We start from the raw sequence: 12316 nt of genomic DNA, 5'->3' as shown, positions 1-12316 counted from the left end.
AATTTATATTACAAGAAAACCACCCTCATAAAATTATAAGAAGCTAAAATTACTTTAATAAAATACATACAAAACACTGACTACACAACTTGATTTCCTTTACAAATAACCAGTAATCTGCCAATGGACCAAGACCACTTTAAGCTTTCATAACAGAAAACAAAATCAAAGACTAAAGAAAATATTAAGTGGTTAGAACACAAATGAAAAAGGGTATATGTGAAGAACCATGTTAGAGTAAAAAATATTAAAGATGAAAGAATGACTATATGAGGAAAGAAAGCTGTTATATTATCTATTCTCCTTTATGTTATATGTTATTAATATGATTTGCTGACCACACTGTAAGTTAATCTTTTGCATTTTCTATTTATTTAGACTTCCCCGGTATGTCACAAAATAACTTTCTAGATGGATCTTTCAAAAATTTCTACAAAATGGCAGCAGACAAACAAGAAAATTTACTATATGTTGCTCCTCACAAATTTTTCATTTTAATCTTTTTTACTTAGGTCTTATGCAGTGTGCTTCAGTTCTCACTCGGGGAAAAGTATTTCAATGCATACCGATAACTAACAACATAGTATATTAATTGAATGACACAAGTATACTGCTTATTAAATTTAGATAGCAACTTTCCTAGTTAAATTAATTGAATGATCTAAATAAATAGTATTTTCATTTAAATATAAGAATACATTGGTGAAAGAATAAATAATTTCTTATAAACTATTTTTGATAAAACTGAGAGCTAATATTTGGTTTAACTTAACTCTAAGCCTTAATAAAATCATTACAGGTAGTCAAGTAAAAAAGAAAACGTGAAATTGAACCATTTGGTGTGTGACACTGACTTAACAAACAAAAGAAGCCCCTTAGAACACAGTCCTGAATTGCGCCGCTTTCCTTGCGTGCTGCTGTGTCTGTGGTATTTGTGAAAGCACAGCCGGGAAGGTCCCGGGAAGGATACGGTCAGTGCCTTGGAATATCACACAACCTTTCACCAGCTCTCCCATGATGCAACCCACTGACCAGATATCAACTGAAAACAAAATGAAATGACAAAATTATGAAGTGCCATGAACAAAACAAAGGTGAGGAAAAGGAATTCTAACAGTGTACTAAACACACAAATATGGAAAAATACATTGCTAGCTAAGGGTGAACTTTTTACACGATATGAATGATTGCCAACCTCTGTTTTAGCCTTCAGTTTACAGCAATCTGGAGTTTTAGTGCCAAAGATTACAATACTTCACAGCTTAAAAAACAAACAAAAACCCAGAAATAAGGAGTGCCCACCCTCGCCCCAGCCTCTGTGGTCAGTGCTAGGTCTCTCCCTGTGAAGGATACAGTCTCTTCCTGGGAACAGGACTTTATGGAGGACCATTTCTGCCATGATGCACCCGACAGACCAGATGTCCACTACCAAACACCAGGTGATTAAAACCAGCCCGAGACCCCCACACGTGTTTTCTCAAACCCCCTCCCAAAGACAAACCCAGCTTGTCAATGGAAGCTTTTGTAAAATAAGGACCCCACACCTCTTGAATGGTCCTGTTCTAAATTGCCAGTCAGCAGGGCCTCACAGGGGCAGGCTTGCTCATCTGGGCTCCAGGTGAGGCCCAGCTAGAGGTGCCTGACTTCCAGCCGTTCACCCTCTTCTGTGAGGCCCAACTGAACTCCAGGCTTCAGATGGCCAGGTAGAGGGCTATTTAGGCGCCCTGCTGGTGGGGGCAGGTAGGAGAAGCTAACCAGGGGTCTAATTTTCTCTCACTTCCACGGAGGACAACAGGAAACCCACAGAGCTGCCTCTTCGAGTGGGAGCGCAGGCTACAGAGCATCTAAATAAACCTGAAGCAAAACTCATTTCAGGTGACTTGGGCAAACTTGCAGACATTTTTTTAACAAGTCAATGTGATTTAGTTCTTCTCAACAAATTTGTCAAAAGCTAAGATTCAAAGAGCTCTGATATTGCTAGATAAGTTTTGATGTTAAAAAAACATCAATTTTACACAAAAGAGAACATGTTGCATTATTCTATTTATATCAAGTTCAAAAATAAGTGAAACCAATCTATGGTGCCAGAAATGAGAATAGCAGCTTCCCTTGGGGGATAAGACCCAGAGTGGACCTGGAGAGGCCTCGGGTGCTGCTGGTTATGGGGATGTACTCCCATCGAGCTGCACACTTGGGGTATGCATACTTTTCTCTAAGTATATTTGATAAATGTTCAAAAATATTAATTTCAAAAGTGAAGTTTTAAGTGAATAATTTTAACCAATGGAAATATAAAATTAATTATTTCTTATCTGTGGACTACAATAACTTCTGTATAACACAGGCCTCACATTATATTTCATATAGTTCATAGGGAAGATGAAACACTAATGATGACCAACGCACTAGTTTTAAAGGTCTCAGCCTCTTCCAGTCCCGTCTGTACTCACCGTTCTCTTTGTAGCCCATGCCCAGGATGACTTCTGGTGCCCGATAGTACCGTGTTACCACATAGGGCGTCATCATAAAGTTGGTGCATGCTGTCCGTGCCAGGCCGAAGTCAAGGATCTTAAGGGTGCAGTCTGATTTCACTACGATGTTGCTAGGTTTCAAATCCTAGGACAGAAATGGTTTAAATTAATGAAATGAACCAAAGCATGCTAAATAAACAATCTCGCATTAGTAAGGATTCGAGAAATCAGTTGACTACCGAAGTGATAGTGCCAGAAGGATGAGGAAAGTTAGAACTGAACCCTGGGATTCTGGAATGATTTTGGAAAATCCTACTCTCAAATTGAAACTAACACAAATCAGCCTGAAGAGGTCAGATGGAGGGCTCACCTCCATCTGGGTATGGAAACCATGATCTTCCTTTGCTTAAAACCTCCTGAGAGCTTCCACACCCCTCACTCCTCCTTCCTTCCCTCACTCCTGGTCACCCTGCAGTTTCCCCAGCACTCCGGCTCTGCCCTGCAGTCCAACAGAAATATAATGCAATTTACATTTTCTAGTAGCCACCTTAAACAGAGTGAAAAGAAACAGGTAAAATTTTTAATATATTTTATTTAATCCAATATATCCATAGTATTATCATTTCAAAATGTAACCAACATACAAAAATTATTAATGAGATATTTTACATTCTTTTTTTGGTACTATCTTTGAAATCCAATTATAGCCACATTCTGAGTGCTCTATAGCCTCATGTGGCTAGTGGCTACCATATTGGACAGCACAGGGCCAGAACCCTCTGACCCTGGAATCTTCCAATGGTTTTTTCTTTCCTTGGAAGAAGAATTCCATGATCACCAACCCAACTCCCCACCCCCTTCCCCAGGACCCACCACTCCCCACCACACACACCACCTCTTGCCCTCCAGTGTGGGCTCTGTGAGAGGAGACCCTTGTGGTGCTTTCAGCGCCCAGAACCGAGCCTGACACAGCACTCAGAAAATGTCACTCTCCACCACACTCTCAACGCTTTAACACAACTTCTGCAGTTCCTTTCCCTCATAACTCTCTAGGGCTTTTCTTCATGCTGATCCCCCACATCCCAGATCCTTCCTCAGGCCACAGGAATTTGACTTTCGCCTGTGACTCCTGCCTGCAAACTCACCCTAAAAACTGTGACTTCTAAATAATCCACATCTATTCTTCTCACAAGAGTTTTCCAACATGTAGCTGCAATGTCAAACTGCCACGTCACACCACACAGTAGGACCTGGGAGGACTTTAAGTGTGACGTTTCAGGCCCAGCTCCTAAAACTTTCCAACTGACGTGCCACAAACTGGCACAGGTGTGCTTCTGAGACAGCGATGGCTGCAAAGTGTTATCGGGACAAGCAGAAAATCGTTTAAGATTTACAACGGCTAAAATTATGTTTCATTACTGTTAAAGGCTCTCTTTCTAAACTTCCTGGCTTTAGTAAAATGTAACTCATATAAAGTTTAAAAAAAGCAGTGAATAGTCCCACCAAGCCCCATGCAGATGCCGGGGCGCTACTTGGCCCCGGTGCACTGTGTCCTGAGGTGGGAAGGTCCTGAGGGGAGTGCCACCACCCCTCACCGGCAGCCGCTATTCTGCACAAAGTACAGCCAGGAAAGAATCAGTCCCACACTCAAACCAGCGAGCCTTCCCCATGAGGAGGTGGTAATGTAGCTAGGGCAAAACGGACCAATCTGTCTCTAGTTTCCTTTTTTAAAGCCAAAGAATATGGCAGGAACAGGCATTTTAGAATACAAGTTACTAACAGATAAAATAATGCTCAGCTTCATGAATTAAAAAAGAAAACAAAAACCCACAGGACAGGGAACCATTTTTAGTCTCTCCTGCGGCCTTGAGAAGAATGGCGACATCCAGTGCTGGAGGGAGGGCAGTAACAGATCCCTCCTTACACCTGGTGGGGGTGTCAATAAGAGCTTTCTCTTTAGGAGGCTGGCTTTTCAAAATGTGAAATGTCTACACTTGACCAGCCAGCCCCTGAAATCCACCCTGGCCTTGAACTGAAGCACAGCCACGTGAACAAGGATGGCCAGAGCAGCACTGCCAGCAAGCTCGATGAACTGCCGAGGGAATCAGAAAATAGGCTCATCTCCGCCACTCCCACCTGTCAGAAAATTGTCATCTTGCACTCATTTTGCTGGAACAACACACTTGACTACCATCTGTTGGAAAGCTCTGAAAATAAAACACAAATCGGGCCATCGATGATGTAGACAGTCTTCCTGGCAGGACGGGGAGAGGCGGCCGCCTCCTGATGCTTGCCAACGGGGAGGTGCTCAAAGGGGCCCCAGGGCTCCTGAGGGCTCCCTGCATCCATGGCTGCTCTCCCATCAGCCTCCACATACAACCAGAGGCGTCCTAAAATGAACTGCACTTGCAGTTTCAAGGTGGCAGAGTAAAGACAGTTTTGCCCCTTCAAGTCTTGAAGACCATCCCAAACAAGAAGCACACATTAAAATACAAATGACACCTGAATTTGAGCGCTCGACCCACAGATGTGGGGATGGCTAACAGTGTGGCACCCCCAGGTAGCCAACAAGGGTGTGCAAACATCTGTCACCAAAGAAGGGCAAGAGCAGAGGATGGGAGGCTGAGGGCATCATCCCATAAACCACCACCACACTTCTGGTCAGTTCTCAGATCAGAACCCACCGACCAGAGAGGTGTCCTAGGAGGGAGGACCTTGCACTTTGTGACAAATGTCCATTGCCTGGATTTCCCCACAGGTTTCTATGGCCACTTACTCAGGGACTGTACCCTGGGACAAGAGACTAAGCAGACATCGGAGGGACTATTGGACACAAGTTCTGAGTGGACATTGAAACTCAAAGATTCAAAGCATCATCATGCCTCCTCCACTCAGGAGGGGTGGCGGGGTGGGGCCAGGTAATAAATGGAGCCTGGTCCAGATCTCTTCCAACCACAGTATGACAAAAGAAGCCTAGGGCAAAATTGTGAAAGAATCTTGTTGTCCATCCCAAACCAGCGTGAACGGTTTCTGCTCCTCTTTTCTAATCAGTATGGAAGAATGTGTTTGCCCATCACTGGCTACATGCTGTGCCTGAGGCCTTATTAATCCATCTGCTCTACAGCCATCCCATGTCCAGCACAGCAGCGGCCACCAGGTCTACTAGTTGGTTAAGTTCTCTGGGATCCATCTAGTTTCTTCAAGCGCTGGACTAGTGAATTAAACTGAGAGACAAGAGGGACCACCGTCCCTGCATTCTTTAGGTTTTAATGGTGGCACTAATCTCCTCCATCCTTCCCCACCCCCAGAGTTAAGTGTTTTGATTTACTATCTTGAGGGAGGCAGTTTCAGGTTTCCACTTGGCCCTCTCCTCACAAGCCGAGGAATCAACGTAGGGGTCACTCCAACCATCAACTGTATCAGTTCCAATCACACATTCGGGGACTGGGGAGATGACTGCTGGGTGGGTTCACGAACCCAGTGGCCTGTTGTGAGCCCCCAGTCTCAGACCCCTCAGGAATGAAGGTCTGGGTCACCTCAGGAAGCCACAGAGACCTGCCAAGGGGATGGCTGAGGGTATGAATAATGGAGAAGGGAGAGAGTGAGTACCTATTGTGGCTCCAAGATCAACTGCAGTGACAGGGGCTACAGTTTGTCCAACCAACCAAACTCCCACTTCTCAATTTCTCCTCAGGAAGAGACGCCCTGGAGAGCATGGGCAGCTGCTCCTGACCTGTGTGGAGTAGAGCTGAGGGGTGCAAGGGTGGACTATTGTGGCCATGAAAATGCTTACTGGCTCTCCCACTGCAAGAGTGCAACTGACAGACGCCCCCACTGTGGTGCACCGACCCTCCCCTCTGCTCATGCCGGGGCCACACGCCCGTGGTAGCTCTCGGCCAGTGGCTGCGTGGGGCAGGAGGCCCATTCCTGTGACACCAGACTCCTCTGACAGGTGGCTTGAGGACTCTGGGGCCAGGCAAAGCTTTCTGAGGGCTGCATGGCAGCCTGTGGCTCTTCCTCCAACTCTCTTTTGTCCTCTCTCCCTTCTAAGGGGCCAGACCCATGGTGCCCTCTGCCGGCCTCCTCACCTTCTCCGACTTACTCCCCATTCTTCCTCACAGGCCTTCTCCCAATACATCTTTTGCATGTCTAATCCCATCGTGGCACTCTAATGCCTTCAACGAAAAACCCCACACGCTCTATGGGGATGGAAAGCGGCACGGAAGCAGTAAATGATTTAGCCGAGTGGAGGAAATTCCAACCTCAGTGAGCGGCCCACAGGAGATAATGTGGACCACAACACCCTGGAAAGGCTCAGGAAGTGAATGACAGGTGCTGCGGAAGGCAGGGTGAAGCAGGGAGCAGGACACCGAAGAGTTCTTTTGGAAAGTCTTCGTAAAGGTGAAGGCAGACCTCTCAGATCCGTAGCTCCACCCTAGAAGAGAGGCTTTTGGCTCCTTTTTCACTCCTTGTAGCCCATTATCTAGAAAAACTGAAACTGAGTTTGCAGACTCGGGCCTCAGGCACAATACCAACAGATGTGTTGGTATGGGGCACAGGGAGCACAAGGGCGAGGGGCCCAGCCTGAAGACAGGGCTCTGTTGCAGAGGTCTGCATTCTGGCACGTGAGAACCCCAGCCCCACCCCACACAGCCTTCTCACACTAGCAGCCAGGCTTATAACCCTCAGTAAAGAGACCAGAGGAGGCTTTTCTAGAGAAACTAAATGGTGCCCAGAGAAAAGACCTACAAGCAGAGAGAGCTGTGACCACCTGCTGCCTTAGAGGAAAAAACCCATCTTTCAATAATCCCAACCCATGCACTTCTACTTGACCATCTTAAATAGGATCAGATGACAAGGGATTGCCAGACTTTTGGGGAAAGCCTCGCACATGACAGAGAGAGATCAACACACACCAAAAAAGGAACTCAGGGGAAAGAAAAGCCATGCAGGGATTACCCTCAGAGAGATGATACTGCATTCATGCAACAAGAACAAAATGCTATAAAAAGGAATTTTTGAGGATAAAAAAGAGCTCCAACCAGCTGGTACTTCAGAGAAAGAGCGAATAAAGAACAGAATAAAGAGGGCATCCTTAAAGAAATAATACTAATTTCTCAGAGCTCTATGGCATGTCCTTCCAGACTGAAGGTCCCACCAAGTACCCACCACAATTGATGAAAAAGACGTCCACATCAAGGCATATCATCCTAACATTTTAGAATACAAGGAATAAAGAAATGATTTTAAAAGCCTCCAAAGATAAAACAAAACCCAAACCAGGGCACTCACAAAGGATCAGTAAAAAGAATGGCATTAGAAAGCTAAAAAGCCAGACTAGATGCTATACTACCATGGGGTACTGCATTTACAATTCTGAGAGCAACTGAGTTGTAACTAAGAATTTTATACCCAACCAAACTATTAATCAAGTGACAGGGCAAAATGAAAAGTTTCAGATATCTGGGGCCTCAAAAAAAATTTACCTCCCATGTACCACTTTTGGGGAAGCCATTGGAAGATATGTTCCATCAAGACAAGGGAGTAATTCAAGAGAGAGACAGGGGTCAGGAAGCAGGGAATCCAACACCGAGAGGGGAGGAAATCCCAGGGAAATGCTGGGCGAGGTGTAGGACAACCCCGCTGCATCAGGGATGGGGGTACCAGTCCAGATGGGTGCAGGACGCAGGCCCCAGGATACATGAAACTGATGAAATAAGACACCTGGGTCCACTGAGAGACGACTTAGACACCTGGCAGAAAGCTTAGGGTTAAACTAGCAAGAAGAACAGAGAAAATACTCCCTCCTTGAAAAACAAAACAACAAAGACCAAAACTCAAACAAATAAAAGACAAACGTTGTTCACTCCAGGGACAAAGAAGTGAAAGGAAAAGAAATATATTCATGGTATAAATACAGCTCAGCTGTGAAAAGCATTTATGTGGTCATGACAGCATAAAACACAATATGGATACTGATGCACATCCAATTACATTGTAACTATGCTGGGAGGACAGAGGAACAGGAAAGGCGGCAGGCTGAGGCTGAGGTTGGTGAAAGAGCTAAATCAGTAGGTACTGACCCAAACTAAACAAAGATCAACGAGTAGAGATCTACTCATATCATTTCAAGATATGGAGATAAACACCAAAATACCAGCTAAAAGAACCAAAAGAATTTCCTTCTGGGGAGAGATAAATAAAAGAGAGGAGGTGGGGACTCTGCTTTTTCATAGATATTTGTAAAACTATTTGATCCTTGATAAAAATAAAAAACAAAACAAACAAAAAAACCAATCAACTCACTCAGCAAGTTGCAGAACCATTATGTGCAAGATGATCCCATTTTCGAAAAACATAAGTTAAAAAGGACATAAGCGCAGACAGATAAGTTGGCATTAGCATAAGCAAGAAGATGGTGTCAGTGTAAAGTCAGGAAGGAAACGCACCCAACTGCCATCACTGGTCACTGCCAATGGAGAGCTGGGAGACTTTCATTTCTTTTAATTTTTTGAATTATATAAAGTAAAAAGTGGTGGGATTATGGGTGTTTTATTTTTCAAATAATTAAATTTTATCTTTAGTATAAAACCATTTTAATAAGCAAAACTGAAAGTGTGTATCTATGGGTATGGTATCATATAAAGGAGAAAAGACTGGAAAGGCTCACCAAAAACCATTAACACACTAAAGGGTTAACTTGGTCCATCATCTTCTGGGACCCGGAGGGTCAGTGGGGTGGGTAAACTGGGGCCTTTCACTACTTGCTCTGTCTACCTTTCCCACAATGAGCATGCAGGACCTTCATAGAAAACACAAGCCTGGCAGGCTCCCAAAGGTGTGAACAGGAAGGTACAAGACATGGGAGGGAGACGGGTCGGGTGGTGAAGAGGATGGAGAGGTGGTCTGCTGAATCATGCTGGGCAAACCAAACACTTCTTTGGACCCTATCTGACCTTCTGGGCAGCAGCAACAGAATATTCCCTAACACAGGCACGCGTGTGCTGCGGCTCTGCCAAGGTCCCCGGGAATGGGAGGATATTGCTTTCCCACATATCTCCAGGCCAAAGAGGGGAGAAACAAGGAAGGCAAAACCATTTCCCTTTACAAAATTAATAAGGCCTAACGTAATACTTACTCTAAAGCATGAATTTAGTACAAAATGTATTTAAGAGATATTAAGAGTGCCTTAATTTATATAAAGGTCTGTGAAAATTTTAGGAAGAGAAACAAAATGGTAAGTTGGGAAATCTTTATTTTTACTTTAACTAGTGTTACTATTTTTAAAGCAAATTCGTCAACAGAATTTATATTATTTTAACTGAACACTTCGTGGCAGCAAAGGCTATATCTTAAATACCAGCACACTCGTCAGGAGCCGGTGCTTATCAGTGTGCCAGGCCTTGGACAGGCGTGGGGAGGACCAGGGATGCTGCCATGCTGATCTGGGGCGCAGAACTGAGGCTCAGGATGAGGGGTACATAATTCATGTAAGATTTCTCAAGCAACTGTATCATGTACTACTTGGCCTCTAGCTGTCCCCCATCCCAAATCTAAATTCCTGCTCATTAAAAATGGGATTTCAAAGGGGCTGGCCCGGTGGCGTAGCATTTAAGTTCACGCGCTCCGCTTCGGCAGACGGGTTCACAGGTTCAGATCCTGGGCGCAGACCGATGCGCCTCTTGTCCAGCCATGCTGTGGTGGCATCCCATATAAAGTAGAGGAAGATGGGCATGGATGTTAGCCCAGGGCCAATCTTCCTCAGCAAAAAGAGGAGGATTGGCAACAGATGTTAGCTCACGGCTAGTCTTCCTCCCAAAACAAAACAATGGGATTTCAAATATGGCAAAAATATTAACAATAGGGGAATCTTGGTAAATAGTATTTGGGAGTTCTTTGTTCTGTTCTTGCAACTTTTCTCTAACTTTTAAGTTACTTCAAAAGTAAAAGTTAAAAAAAAAAAAGTAGTATTCTTCTGCAGTATCAAATTGAGCAGCCAGCCCAGGATTATGACAACAAAATGATTGTGATTTTAAAAATAAAATTAATATGGTATCACTACTTACTCTATGAATTATACCAGCTGAATGCAGATGTTTAATACCACAGAGCATCTGGTACAGAAGGTAGGACATTCTTTCATGGTCCAACTCCATATGAATGACCTGACATAAGTTAGCATCCATTAATTCCATAACCAAATACCTGAGGGAAAAAAAGACCAGCCAAGCACACATGAAAACTATCCAAAATTCCTTTATGGTTATTATTATTTTTATGAAGCAGTAATAACTTACGACCTAGTCACTGCACTGGCTAAAGTAAAAAGATAATTTGTTTTCTCTAAACTTTTAAAGGTATCTTGAAAAGAAGCAAACATATAATGGAACTTTGTCAAAGTTTTCCAAAAAAACCCCCAAAACTAATAATGCAATGTCTTGCAAGTTAAAAACAAAACAATTTTTAAATCATATGAAATAGAATCTCAAACACTGAAATTCTACTTCATCTTAAATTTTTTGCTATTGGATCATTCTTACCAGTATAGAAACCACGTTGTTATTTCTCTCATCTTATGGAAACTTTTCGCTTCATTTCCCCCACCAGCTACCACCCCATATTTTTGCTCCCTTTGCAAGCAAAACTCCCCAAAGAGGTGTCTATACTTGCCATCTCCAATCCTTCTCCCATTTTCTCTTAATCCCACTTTGATCAGGCTTTTGCCCCCACCACCCTGCTGAAACTGTCCTCAAGGCCCCCGATGACTTCCATGTTGCTAAATCCAATGGCCAGTCCTATAATCCCAGCTGATGTTGCCCTCTTCCTCTCCCCAACTTCTTACTGTTGGAGTGCCAACACTCCGCCCTTCTCTAACTGCACTGAACAGTCTTGGTGACGTCCTCTTGGTCTCTGGTCTCAAGGCTTTAAATACCATCTGGAGACCATCAACTTCCAAATTCACACCTTCAACCCAGACCTCTCTCCTTACCTCCAGGCTCATTACCTAACTGCCCACTTCACAGTTCCACTTGGGTGTCCAATAGACATCTCGAAGTCCATGTCCAACACTGAAGTCCTGATTCTATCCGACCCTCCAATCTTCCCTTCCTGTAGCCTTCCTCATCTCAGTTGAGAGCACTTTCATCCTTCAGGTGCTCAGGCCAAAAATCCAAGCATCATTCTCAAGTCCTCTTTCTCTCACACCACATGGCCTCTCTAAGAGCAAACACTGTGGCTCTACCTTCAAAACAGTTTCAGTATCCAATCTCTTCCCTTTACCCTCACTATTTCCCCTCTTGTCCAAATGGAGCCACCATAATCTCTCACCAAATTGCTGTAATAGCCTCTTAGCTGATCTTCTATGTCCCTACCCCTTAAGGTGGGTTCTCCACCCAGAAACCAAAGTTATTCTCTTAAAATGTAAGTCAGGTAAGCTCACTCTTCTGCTGAAAGTCTTACTGACTTGCCTTAGAGTAAAACGAAAACTTTACAACAGCCTAGAGGCTCAGCAGTGTGTGGCCCCGTCACTTCTCTGAGCACACCTCTTCTACTCTCCTCTGCTCCCTCCACTCCAGCCATGCCGGCCTCTTGTTGTTCTTAGAGCACACCAGGCATGCTCCCATCTCCACTCCTTTGCACTGCCTGTTCCTTCTATCTTGATTCCATCTTCCCCCAAATATCTGCAGGACTAAGTCCGTCACCTCCTTCAAGTCTTTCTTCAAATGTCAGCATCCAGTGAGGTCTTTCTCCAACCACCCTACTGAACACTGCAACCTGACTTCTACTCCCCAGCACTCTGATCCCCCTTACCCAGCTCTACTTCTTCAAGAGCACTTGCCACATCT

At 44.3% G+C, this 12316-nt stretch overlaps 1 protein-coding gene across 6 annotated transcripts in view; it reads right to left on the bottom strand.

Annotated features, from left to right (window-relative positions):
- Positions 1-12316, bottom strand: part of MAPK9 (mitogen-activated protein kinase 9) — a 51469-nt gene that overhangs the window by 11536 nt on the left and 27617 nt on the right. For 5 of the 6 annotated variants that reach the window (XM_087429188.1, XM_087429185.1, XM_087429189.1 and 2 more), the window contains exons 5-7: positions 10538-10676; positions 2451-2616; positions 971-1042 (exon numbers count right to left, since the gene is read on the bottom strand). In XM_087429188.1, the coding sequence (XP_087285314.1) occupies positions 971-1042; positions 2451-2616; positions 10538-10676 (377 nt within the window). Of the gene's footprint in view, positions 1-970; positions 1043-1353; positions 1426-2450; positions 2617-10537; positions 10677-12316 lie in introns of all 6 variants that reach the window. The other variant, XM_087429187.1, reaches the window with a different exon arrangement.

The sequence above is a fragment of the Ceratotherium simum genome, chromosome 4 (genome assembly GCF_057802395.1).
Source record: "Ceratotherium simum simum isolate JZ-2026a chromosome 4, ASM5780239v1, whole genome shotgun sequence".
Classification (NCBI taxonomy): domain Eukaryota; kingdom Metazoa; phylum Chordata; class Mammalia; order Perissodactyla; family Rhinocerotidae; genus Ceratotherium; species Ceratotherium simum.
Note: the sequence above shows the minus strand (reverse complement) of the source record. Positions and strands in the feature narration are given on the sequence as shown.